The 13,304-nt window shown below is 42.5% G+C and overlaps 1 protein-coding gene across 1 annotated transcript in view; it reads right to left on the reverse strand.

The window, feature by feature from the left end:
- Positions 1-13,304, reverse strand: part of syt14a (synaptotagmin XIVa) — a gene marked incomplete at both ends in the record, with an annotated part of 45,998 nt that overhangs the window by 25,794 nt on the left and 6,900 nt on the right. The window contains 2 exons of the mRNA XM_083633188.1: positions 9,573-9,653; positions 12,489-12,575. Coding sequence (XP_083489314.1) covers positions 9,573-9,653; positions 12,489-12,575 — 168 coding nt within the window. The remainder of the gene's footprint in view (positions 1-9,572; positions 9,654-12,488; positions 12,576-13,304) is intronic.

Genomic DNA, 13,304 nt, shown 5'->3' on the forward strand with positions numbered 1-13,304 from the left:
TGAATGGAAAGATATGCTCACAGACACGAGGACAAGGACACACACAAACACACACATCACACACACACACACACACACACACACAGACAGACAGACAGACAGACAGAGATTACCGGTACTTGCTTGGTAGTTTGATGGCATCAAAATCTCACTCTAGCCGGGTACCCAAACTTGGCAACCCTGGTCTGTGGCTAACCGACTAATGAAAACTTGGTCGACTAAGAAAGACTCTTCTCATCGACTAATCGATTAATTGACTAGTATGGGGCAGCCCTATTGGTTACAGGCAAACACTGATTCCAATCACCATAATGTACTGTTGAAGTCAAATACATTTCCCTTCCCATCTCCTTCAAGTTCTACACCGGTGGCCGTTAGAGTAACTGCAGGCAGCATGTGCTAGAGCAGCCTACTCCCCGGTCCTGAGCGGTGCACAGTGTTACGGTCACTATTGTTCAGAGTAGATTCAGTCAGATACCCTTCAGCTTAGACAGGAAATGTTTATTTCTATTTTCTTTGGCCGTTTGTGAATTGAAGTTTGCCTGCTCGTACTGAGGGAGCCATTTTTGTGTCCAGACGGGGTTGCCATACATCTCTTTATATGGTTCTCCCGCACCGCAGCTCGTGGCCCAGACGGAAGATGGCGGTTGCCGTGGCAACGCAGTTTGTTGACAGCTTATGTTAGTTTACGTCTCGTTTTGGACTGTTTCATCCTTTTTGTTTTTGTCCCATGTTTATGGGTCGACTCTCTGAACCTGTGGATGATCTGCCAGAACCCTCACGCATCCAAACCATCAGAGCTGTTCCAGGGACGGGATGATACATGCGACATCATCCAAGCTATCAGGTGAGCAGCTGGTTCAATTGACAACGGCCTGTTATTGTTTTCTTTCTCATGTTATTGTACGATTTCTCTGTGGTTCTCTGCTCTGTGGTGGTGTCAGTCTGTGGTGGTGTCTGTCTGTGGTGGTGTCAGTCTGTGGTGGTGTCAGTCCCCAGAGTCTCCACCCTAGGTTCCTAGTACAGTGCACTCCTCTTATAGTGATCAGTTCGGGATGGGTCAAATTGATCACTATAACCGGGTGATCATTATAACAGATTTTCTTGTTTTTCTTTATTTTTCATGCAGATTACCATCTAATTGACATTTCTAGATTTATTACATGAATACCTTACATAGTAATGAAACGGACAGCTTCACTATTTACTGAATGTTATTGACTTTAAAAAAAATCCATACAGTAAGGTAGGCCTCCAGCTGTTTCAAACAACGGTCTCGCATCTAGACAGAGATGCCGTCATCTCTCCATATACAGAGAGACATGCACCAAGTATCGCTGCTGTATCTAGGCTCATTTTTGGGAGGTTGTATGTAAAAAATAAGAATACAATTACTGTAGTTTTAAACCTTTTTTCCATTGTTCTCAGGTGTTAGACGGCCTGAAATGATCACTGTAAGTGGAGTATTGATCACTATAAGTGAATTATTTCAACAGAATGTGTATAGGGATGATTCAGGACCAAGGTTTTTGATCAATATAAGCGGTTGATCACTATAAGCAGATTCCACTGGTATAATAAATGAGAGCATTGCAGAAAACAGACTTTCAGCCTGGGTGAGAGGGTGAACAGTATGAGTGGCTATAATATTGACCTATGGTATACACTGTGAACCCATGGACTCCATAAAACATCATCACATCACTCAAAACAAACATTATAAATAGGAGTCTTTTCAGTGACGTACACTAATACGCTCCTGTGTTAATGGCAGGGTTATTGTATTGTAGTTACAGCGAGGAAAATACTACAGAAGCTGCAAAGTTACATAAGAATATAAAGTCCTTAAGGCAATGTAGGAGACAGATGGTCAGGGAGAAGACTCCCACAGTCACACCAAAACACAAGCCTACAGTACATATAGCCTACCTTATGCCTGTATTGTTGTAGGCTACAGCAAATCCTATACAACACTATGCTAACAACAGCAGCCCTGCCGTCATCTATTTAACAGGCAACCTGTAGGTACAGTCAGAGTTTGACATAAGAAGAAATGGAAGCACAAGCAGACATGACTATCACCATGCTGTTTCAATAGATAAATAATCGTAGATATAGATAGATACATACAGTACACACACACACTCTCTCACTGCCATGTTGTGTGAATAGAGGAGCTGTCCTTTCAGCACCGCGTCAGGCACAAACACACTGAACATTCTCTAACGTTATTTTCTATCTACTCTAAGACATCGACGCCAATTCACCTTCTAAAACAACAACTTTGACATAAGGCAGCGGAGAAAGCAGCCTCCGTGCGAGGTCTTTCGCACTGGTTTGAGGGTGAGAGATGACAGCTAGGACACGTTCTGTTTCCAGGTGAAGTTAATTACAGGGAGAGGAGCAGCGTTTTTGGCCTACTTACCATCAATCGCCATGATGATCTATTTTGGATGCAACCAAAGCGGGCGGTGAAGAAGGGGGATGGGCGCAGTGCGAGGCTGAGGGAAGGGGACGGGGATGTAACATGGTACAGTCCATAAGATATAATGCTCACAATCACAGACAGACACAGATGTTCCTTATATGTAATTTCCCCAATATTAATGTGAACATTGGAACGAAATAAAATCACAAAATTTATTTGATTAGTTGATGAGTATGATGCTGATTTAAAGACAAAATGAACCAAATGGAATGCAAGTAGTAGTGCTTTTATGACATCACTGATGATGTCACAATGCTACGGCCGAGCCCGCCCTGCACCTCGATCGCTGTGCTCACTTGCTCTTATGACATCACTGATGTCACAACTTCGCATCACTGATGACATCATCAGTGATCACTATGACATCAGTGGGACAAAAATTTAAACAGAGAACAGAGCCCACATTGCCCCTTTTATATATGAATATAAGATTACAGTAAATATTGTGTGTGCTTTATATTATTGTATATGTATAGAGTATGTTACGGTAAATATTATTGTAGAAGCGTAGCCCACAACACCACCATGTCGGGAAAGCTATAAGTGAATGACAACTCACATCACACTTAATAGTAGGGTCATCTGTGGCACTTCCGTGACCGTGGAGAGCGAAGGTCCGTTTCTCAATGGATTTGTCATCTACGAGGGTTAATAAACAAATTTAGCCGGGGTGTATTTTAAAAAAAGGCGGGGAAAATATTTGAGAGACCAAAATCCAAAATGTCTGCCGTGGAAATGAACTTTTTAATGCTTTGACCTACAATGATGCACAATACATGGTTTCAGAGCTTATTCTGGTCAAGGAATACATATTTGGTGTTTATATAATGATTTGACTTATTTTTTACCTTCAAATCCAAGATGGCTGCCAATTTTGAGCTCTAAAAGGCAGTTTTTTCAAAATCGTCATAGAGCCTTCATATTAGGCTTGAATGACAGGTCTTCTCATGATGAGTTGAATAATATACAGTATAAGTACACAGAAGTAATCTCTGAGGTCATTAAAGTCAATGTTTGTGTGTAAACAACAGTTGCTGATTTGCGGTTTCCCATTAAATAGGGTAGGCTACTGAGAATATGGTGTCCAGTTCATCCCATCACATTTTCATAATGAACCAAAAACAATTTTGCACTATAGCCTAACATAAAATAATATTCTGTATGCAAAGCTAGCAAGGTTAGTTGCTTGAGCTGAATTTAAAGGTAAACTCAAAACAAACAATGAAATTAACTTTGAAATTAAAACTGAATCCTAGGCTACTAAATTTCATCAGCACACAGTAAAGGAAACTTGTCTTTGAACTCAGCTGACTGTCTAGTCCTAATCCCTGTTGTGCAATGTCCCTTTTCAGTGAAGTTTTAGTTTTTGTTAAGAGTATGGACTTTTAATCTTGACCTTGTTGGTAGGCAACGGCCCTTTTTCAGTCAAGCATTTTCAGATTAGCTCAGTCAGTCTGTGAAGCAGTCAGTGTCAGCACTTGGGCGAGCTCGCTTTTTCTCTAACTAATGTTAACATTACACACTTTAAGACACTTTGTTTGAGGATATAAAAGGAGGTACGGTGGTGTAGTGGTAAGCACTATCGCCTCACAGCTCGAAGGTCGTGGGTTCGATTCCCACCTGGGACGATGTGAACGCTGAAGGAATGCGTGCCCGTCCGCATGTCCTCGAGTGCCCACCGCCCGGGTGGGGTCGTCAAAAGGGCCTTTCTGTGTGGAGTTTGCATGTTCTCCCCGTGCCTCCTGGGGGTTTCCTTCATATAGGAACCCCCTTCACCAAAAACATGCAATATCGTGGTTGCTAATGTGGTTCCTCCTCTGGTCGTTAAGGGCGCCTGTTCAGAGGGAGGGGAACTGGTTGGAATAGTGTGAACCTCCCACGTGCTATGTCCTACCGGTGAAGCTTCCCCTGTCAGGTGAAAAGAAGCGGCTGGCTAACTGCCCATGTCTCGGAGGAAGCATGGAGCCAGTTTCGGCTCTCCCCAGATCGGCAGAGGGTGGAGTAGCAACCAGGATAAAGAAATTATGTTAGCACTAATGGGGGATAAAAATGGGATAAAAAAATCGGGGGGGGGGGGAATATATAAAAAAATAAAATAAAAAGAAAACTTTGTTTGAGGTTATCAACGTTATTCACTAGTCTAAAGATATTTCTACCATCAAGAACATATAAAACAAAAGCAAAAACAATTTTTATTTGCAGAAGTCATCATTGATATTTGGTGTTAGCTAACGTTAGGTAACGTTATTATTTTTTGCTAAAGTTAATGTTATCTGTCTCCACAATTCTGTCAACTGACATATGCATTTGCTTTTGAAAATAAACAGCGTATAACAGCAATATAATATAACAGTAATATAATAGCGAGTTGCTTTCCCTCCCAATGAAAGACAAAGCACACAATGTCCTATGAATGTGTCCTAAAATGTGACAAGCCTTGCAAGCCCACCGATACAATAAATCAAGGCAAATGGGACAGCTTACAATTAAAAGCCCAAGACTGGTCAGGACTTGATAAATTTGATGATGTTTACACCACCACCTCCTGGGAAGATGGGGCAACCAATCGGTACATGCATTCGTCATGTTATATTTCTATTTAATCTTCAGTTATGCTTAAGCAAGCCAGGCTGTTTATTTTCAAAAGCAAATGCATATGTCAGTTGACAGAAGTGTGGAGACAGATAACATTAACTTTAGCTAAAAATAATAACGTTACCTAACGTTAGCTAACACCAAATATCAATGATGACTTCTGCAAATAAAAATTGTTTTTGCTTTTGTTTTATATGTTCTTGATGGTAGAACTATCTTTAGACTAGTGAATAACGTTGATATCCTCAAACAAAGTGTCTTAAAGTGTGTAATGTTAACATTAGTTAGAGAAAAAGCGAGCTCGCGCAAGTGCTGACACTGACTGCTTCACAGACTGACTGAGCTAATCTGAAAATGCTTGACTGAAAAAGGGCCGTTGCCTACCAACAAGGTCAAGATTAAAAGTCCATACTCTTAACAAAAACTAAAACTTCACTGAAAAGGGACATTGCACAACAGGGATTAGGACTAGACAGTCAGCTGAGTTCAAAGACAAGTTTCCTTTACTGTGTGCTGATGAAATTTAGTAGCCTAGGATTCAGTTTTAATTTCAAAGTTAATTTCATTGTTTGTTTTGAGTTGACCTTTAAATTCAGCTCAAGCAACTAACCTTGCTAGCTTTGCATACAGAATACTATTTTATGTTAGGCTATAGTGCAAAATTGTTTTTGGTTCATTATGAAAATGTGATGGGATGAACTGGACACCATATTCTCAGTAGCCTACCCTATTTAATGGGAAACCGCAAATCAGCAACTGTTGTTTACACACAAACATTGACTTTATTGACCTCAGAGATTACTTCTGTGTACTTATACTGTATATTATTCAACTCATCATGAGAAGACCTGTCATTCAAGCCTAATATGAAGGCTCTATGACGATTTTGAAAAAACTGCCTCAAAATTGGCAGCCATTTTGGATTTGAAGGTCAAAAATAGGTCAAATCATTATATAAACACCAAATATGTATTCCTTGACCAGAATAAGCTCTGAAACCATGTATTGTGCATCATTGTAGGTCAAAGCATTAAAAAGTTCATTTCCACAGCAGCCATTTTGGATTTTGGTCTCTCAAATATTTTCCCCGCCTTTTTTAAAAATACACCCCGGCTAAATTTGTTTATTAAGCCTCCTAGATGACAAATCCATTGAGAAACGGACCTTCGCTCTCCACGGTCACGGAAGTGCCACAGATGACCCTACTATAATGACTTTATTGCATTTTTACATTTTATGCATTATCCAGAGTGACTTAAAATTCACAGTGCAAGATTAAAATAAACTTCAATTCCTAGATGATCACCATCACCACCAAAAACTACTGTACTGTCTTAAGTACGTATTAAACCTGAAATGAAGAAATGAGTTATCAGGTATGTAAGCAAGAAATAATGCAGGTGAGTAAGGGAGCAGTTAGGTACAGTAGGTATAGGTATTCTAGGAATTAATCAACATATAGAATCCTATAAATTCATTAGACCAATCTAAAGGTGTTTGCTTGTAAATTAGACTATATACTTTTGTTATAGTTTATCATTCCAGTGTTTCAAATGAATTCCAATGATCCATGTATTCATCCATCCATCATTTACAGGAATTAAAGCAGTGATTGTTCTTATGAGCTGTAACAACATACATAGAAAAGTGTGCATAGTAACCTACTATGACCCCCCCCCCCCCCCCCCCCCCCCCCCCCCCCCCACACACACACACACACACACACCCAGGAGCACTGCCAGGAAATTCGGGCCCTGAAAGGATATCACAGAGGGCCCCACCGAAAATGTTTGGCCATTTGAAGCCCGATTTAAGGAATATCTCATTTTTAAATTAATATTCAGATTAAACTATGGTAATGTCATTATTTGCCTTTTCACCTCCATCATCTACACCAGCTCTCCTTGCCCTATTGAATCATCATGCTCTCTCTCTCTCTCTCTCTCCCTCTTTGCTCTGAATACCCCAGAGTGAACAAAGAAATACTATCAGTAAACTAATGACATAGAAAGAATATTGATACACATATGGAGTCCAACAGGAGTCTGTTATTATAGACTGTTGTAGGCCAGGGACAACCGATTTAGTATGAATGGCGTGCACACACAAAAACCCCTGCATTGATTAAATTATGCTAGAAGAGGAGCGAAATGTAAACACTCAGAATTATCTGTGAAGTAACAGCCTATTTAACAGCTTCATTTCCAGTAGGCGATACAAAAGTTGAAGAACATTCACTAGGACAGTTCTCTGGTTAAGAAGACAAGACAAGAGTGTCACTATAAACTCTCAGACCCTTTAAGTGCACGGATAAATTATTATATGGGACTATAGTGCTTTGCCATCACAGGGGGGGAAAAATGCTTCTTGGACATTTGGAGAATATCACAGCATCATGTTCCATTTAACATAAATGATCTTTAATAATCCAATTCATTAATATCCATGAGGTGTATTACTCTTATGGAGCACAGGAAACTTTAATATCCATAAGGTGTATTACTCTTTTCATTAATATCCATAAGGTGTATTACTCTTTTCATTAATATCCATAAGGTGTATTACTCTTTTCATTAATATCCATAAGGTGTATTACTCTTACGGAGCACAGGAAACTTTTGGAGAGCAGATGGGGGACGGAGATGTCATGTCAGATCAGTGGCGTCACGTTATTGCCATGGGCCCCGGTGCAAATATTTGCTCTGGGCCCTACCTAACAATTATATTGTTATAGAAAATATGGACTCATTATTTTTTCTTTCAGGCAGATTGGTAGCCGTCTATTGTGCGTTAGGACCCAAGACTGTGGTAAAGAAGAGGGCCGGCTATGCTACATGAAGGGATATTCCTCTAGCTCCATATATGGTCAATGATGTCACCAGAACCTCACAGGAGACTCCGCTGAAGACACGTTGGAAAGAGAACGCGTTCGTATTTTCCCCTACGATGATGCCAAACCACTGAATCCAGTAAACTAAACTTAAAGCTAATAGCATTTGTTAGCCTAGTAAGCTACACGAGGGCAAGTGCTGACTGCATAATACAGCATGGAAGTTTATTTGGAGTCGGACTATATGGAGCGTTATTTAGGCCCGTTTCCGACAAGCTAGCATGACATGGTACCAATGGATGGTGTTCTGGTTTGACATGATACAAAGATCTTCACGCTAGCTTTAAAACTGAGCCTGCTACTACAGCCTCTTAAAGGATGGGTTTTCCGTGGGGAATATGAATATATATTAAATCTCACGCCCCTAAGGTTTTCGAATCCGTTGAAATTCTTGAAATTGGAGCTTCACTCCCAGAGATATCAAGCATCTCTCACATATTTTTTGGGCCAGCCGACGCGTTTCGCGTCATCTGGCCTAAGTCCGCCTTGCGGAAGTCGTGCACCTATGAACTACAACTGTTGTTGGCCATGGTCCCGCCTCTAGAGGTCCTCCACGCCCCTTCAGAGGCCTTGACAAAAACCAAAAGGCAGCCATCTTTCCAACCGCCTAGCCTGCTGTAGCTAATATTAGCTTCCCATAGTTCCTTGCAAAGAGACCATTATCTCGGGAACGGAAGCACTAATCGACACGGGACTGGCGGCATTGGAAAGCTCGTCAAATTTTACATCTAGTAGTAGGTGGGTTGAAGTAACGAAATCAACGCTGAGCAATGTACCCGTTTTTACACATTTTTACAGAAAATAGTTACAACATCAGATGCGCGTAACTCCTACGAAAATGCCTTAAAATGCATGATTTTTTTTTTATGAAGACATCTCCCGACATATATACTTCAGTTTAAATGTGGTGCAATTTGGAGGCAATTTATTTTCGATTTATTTTCGATTTATTTCTTCTTCTCTCCATATATTATTGTCGAAGCCTTCTTCTTCTTCTTCTTTGAGTTTTATGGCGGTTGGCAAACATATATGTGCATTACCGCCACCTACTGGAGTTTGATATCAGCCAAATGCCTGAGGGGTGGGCATAAAAACGAAGGCCACGCGAGCCCAGTGCATTGTGGGAAATGTAGTATTTCGAGTCCCCGCACCCGCACCTCCCCCCCACCACCCCCCCCCACACACAGAGTGGATTTCGGTTGATATCTCTGTGAGTAAACCTCCAATTTCAAAAATTTCAACGGATTCGAAAACCTTAGGGGCGTGAGATTTAATATATATTCATATTCCCCACGGAAAACCCATCCTTTAAGGACAGCAATGTTGGCCACAGATGCAAAACAGGATGAGACCACAGTTGGTTGGTTTTGGTGACCCCCGGGCACCGGCCTGATCAGCCTGGCGGTTAACCTGTGCCTGCCTGCGCACGCACTCACACACTCGCACCCACACACACACACACCCACACCCACACACACACACTCGCACCCACACACCCACACACACACACACACACACACACACACACACCCACACCCACACACACACCCACACACACCCACACAGGTTCAAGTGTCTAGGTGTCTAGTTTGTGTCTAAAGTGAGCAAGTTGTTCCATGTTGATGCTGCTGCCACCACACACTATCACCACCAGGGGGCCCAAGGGAGTCGGTAGACGACCTAAAGAGGAGGGATATAAATGAAGCATCTCCAAAGCAAGATCACCAAGGACATGTTTCACCTTGCTGTCCTCACCATCTCTCACTGTGCATAATGCACAGTACAGTAGGCCTCCAACTTGTCCTCCTGCAAGTCAGGAGTGAAACAATCAATATTACCGCTCTACGATATCTGCATATCACTGGGAGACGAGCTTACAAAGTGTCTCCCAGCACTACATGCACTGACTGGGTGCGATACAACCAGCAAATGGGGTACGGTGGCGCAGTCGGTAGCGCTGTCGCCTCACAGTTAGAAGGTCCTGAGTTCGATTCTCGCCTGGGACACTGTGGGCGCTGTGGTTGTGTTCCCCCCATATCTTCAGTGCCTACTGCCCAGGTGGGGTATCTCGTCGTAAGGGCCTTTCTCTCTGTGTGGAGTTTGCATGTTCTCCCCGTGCTCCCCCAGGGGGTTCCTCCGTATATAACCCCCCACTAAAAACATGCAGAAGATCAGATCGTCATCGTCATCCGACCAGTGACGACAACATCCGAAGTTGGTCCCCGGGCGCTGTACGAGAAAGCGACCACTGCTCCTGGCCTGCCCCTTGGAGGAAAGGACATGCCTGGATGGGTTAAATGCAGAGGACACTTTTCACAGGCCACCGTCAGCATGAGTGTGTTGTGGCCGCATGCATGTATTGTGGTGTTCGTGTGACAATAAAAGACGGGCTTGTCCGTTACGAGAGTTTTTTTTTTTTAAATGAAGATATCTACTAAACTTAACGCAAAGCAGAAAATTCCTCTCTGATTCTGATTTTCGACTGTCCACAGCTAACAGAAAGCGCACTACAGATGGCAGAAACATCCGTGGTCAAATGTCTCAAACCATCAACAGACCTGGAGACATTTTACAACCTGCGTATCGCTGCATTTGATAGCAATGGCCTCAACATGGACTTTGAGAGAACCACTTGCACCTCAACTAATGCAAGGAAACATATCCTTCGAGGCTATTACCAACAACAGCTGTGGGTCCAAGCCCCATTTAGAGACGCCCCCTTGATTATGAATGCAGAGTGTTATGGTTTTGTAAGAAGGGCCGTTTATTAGTCCCTGAGATTGTGATCTCAAAACCTGAAGGTTTCCTAGATCCCTGCTCGTGTGGCAAATGTGCACGCAAGAATGAGTGTCCCTGCCGGGTAGCTGGGATCCATTGTTTTAAGTACTGCAAATGCAAGGGAGGTGACTGTTGTAAAAACCCTATGACTGAATCAACTCTGATCATCATCCTCATACCTGGACTCTGTTGTGTGGAGAGTAATGTTTCTGACCCTGCTTACAGTATGTGACACATCAATAGTACTAATGTGCTGTTAAAAGTTATATTAAGTTAACATTCCATTGACGCTAGTATGATTGAGAATAAAATGTCTTTGTGCAGGTAGTCTGCAGCGGTCAGAAGCCAGGATAAGATGTATACATGCAGCAGTATCCTGGTTTCTTTCAGAGTACTCCAGCTAGCATAATCGGGTTTCTCAAAACTGGGATACTCAATGTCCATGTAAACACATTCATTAATATGATTACGTCAACAAACAAGACCATCGACCTCTAGCAGCCTCTACGTAAGGGTTAATGCACGACGAGGTGTACATTATCACTTTTTAAGGGACGACACGAGAGGCGTGAACCGTCCTAGGCGAAGCCGAGGATGGTTTGCCTCCGCGAAGTCCCTTAAAAAGTGATAATGTACACCTCGCCGTGCATTAACCCGCTTATACCATGGTCACTTGCCAACAAAACAATAAGACCAGTCATTTATATTTCCATGTGTAATAAATAAAGCAATCTAAATGGCTAAATGTCTGTTATTCATACTGTAAATCAGTCTTCCACAAAATAAAATAGTCCCTCCCACCTCCACCAACCTCCGTTTTAAAGCCGACTCAAACGTTAACTTTATCACAGGAATGCGGGTTTAACGACATTAGCGTTTGGCAGCTTGCTTTATTTTGTATGATAGATACGTATTGGCCAAGTATATTAACATTTAAGAAGTTCAGGAAGTGACACAGAGCAGCGGGGGCTCGCACTGTGTGCTGTATGTGGTGAAATGCAGAGAGAGTTGTCTCTCTCTCTCTCTCTCTCTCTCTCTCTCTCTCTCTCTCTCTCTCTCTCTGTGTGTCAAAGGCCGGGCTCGCCCCCGCTCGTGCACGAGCCGAGGGAAATCTCCTCTTTGTCGCCGAGAAGAGCCTGGTGACGCGAGGTTAGAAATCTCCGAAACGAAAATCAAAATTGTAAATAAGAGTTATTTTTGATAAACTGAGCACACAGGGGTGATTTAAATAGTTACTTTGACCGACTCAAATTTTTTCTCAAGTTCCAAAATTGTCATATTAACCCTTAACGGGGGTATAGAGCTCAAACTGCTCTCCTAATAACACTGTTGAAACTATGGCGCATTGATATGAACGGTGAACAGACCATTTAGCTAGGTGTACATTATCACTGTACATTATCACAAATTAATGGACACCCTGCAGCCAATCAGAATTGAGTATTCACCCAGACCATGGTATAAACTGTTTTACACTGTGAGCCTCTGGGTCAGATTTGGAGGGAAATGTGCTGGGTTGCTTTACGACACAAAACAGAAAGAGGGCGCTGTTCTTCCAGAGCAAACTGAGCTAAAGCGTTCAGAGTTGTGGAAGGAGTGAAAGACGTCCACCATGTTTACCTACAGTAGGGCTGGGCGATCAAACCATAGCATTGTATTGATCACGATAGACATGTGATCAATACAATACAAAAATGTCAATCTCAGGTTGGAGAGAGTGGATAACAGAGCAGTTACCTTCCTCCTGCAGTCTGCCTATGACTCCACTGTAGACAGCTGCTAATGCTGCGCCACATGCTAACTCCACCAGCACCCGCTCCTCATCTACAACACACACACACACACACACACACACACACACACACACACACACAGGTCAGTGGCACACACTCACCTAAAGGAAAGAAACAGATTAACAGGTAGGTTTGGGAACTTGTATGACAGTGACTACGTTTACATGCAAAGAATATTCCGGTTTTTGCCCTTATTCCGAAAAATATGCTGTTTACATGTCTAATGACGGCTTTAGCTCAGGAGGTAGAGCGGGTCGGCCAATGACGCAAGGGTTGGCGGTTCGATCCCCGCTCCCTCCCAGCTGCTGTCGCTGTGTCCTTGGGCAAGACACTTAACCCCAAATTGCTCCCGATCGCTGCGTGGCAGCCTGCCGCCATTGGTGTATGAATGGGTGAATGTAGACTATCTACTCATTGTAAAGCGCTTTGGATAAAAGCGCTATATAAATGCAGACCATTTACCATTTACCATTTAATGAAAATTAATAATCCATTAATATTCCCGTTTACATGCAGCCGTTCATACTCTGATTACTGTAAAGTTGCCTACTATTCTCTCTCTCTCTCTCTCTCTCTCTCTCCCCAACGTGTAACATTACATACACATCAGAGAGAGAGAGAGAGAGAGAGTGATAGAGAGAGAGATAGACAGAGAGATAGATGCAGATAGAAACATCCAAGTTTTTCTGTTGAGAATCATCAGAGCAGCTGAACCTGAGGTGTGATCATGATCTTGTGAATCCAGCTGAACCTGAGGCGT

Source organism: Poromitra crassiceps (assembly GCF_964638095.1).
Source record: "Poromitra crassiceps genome assembly, chromosome: 3".
NCBI lineage: Eukaryota > Metazoa > Chordata > Actinopteri > Beryciformes > Melamphaidae > Poromitra > Poromitra crassiceps.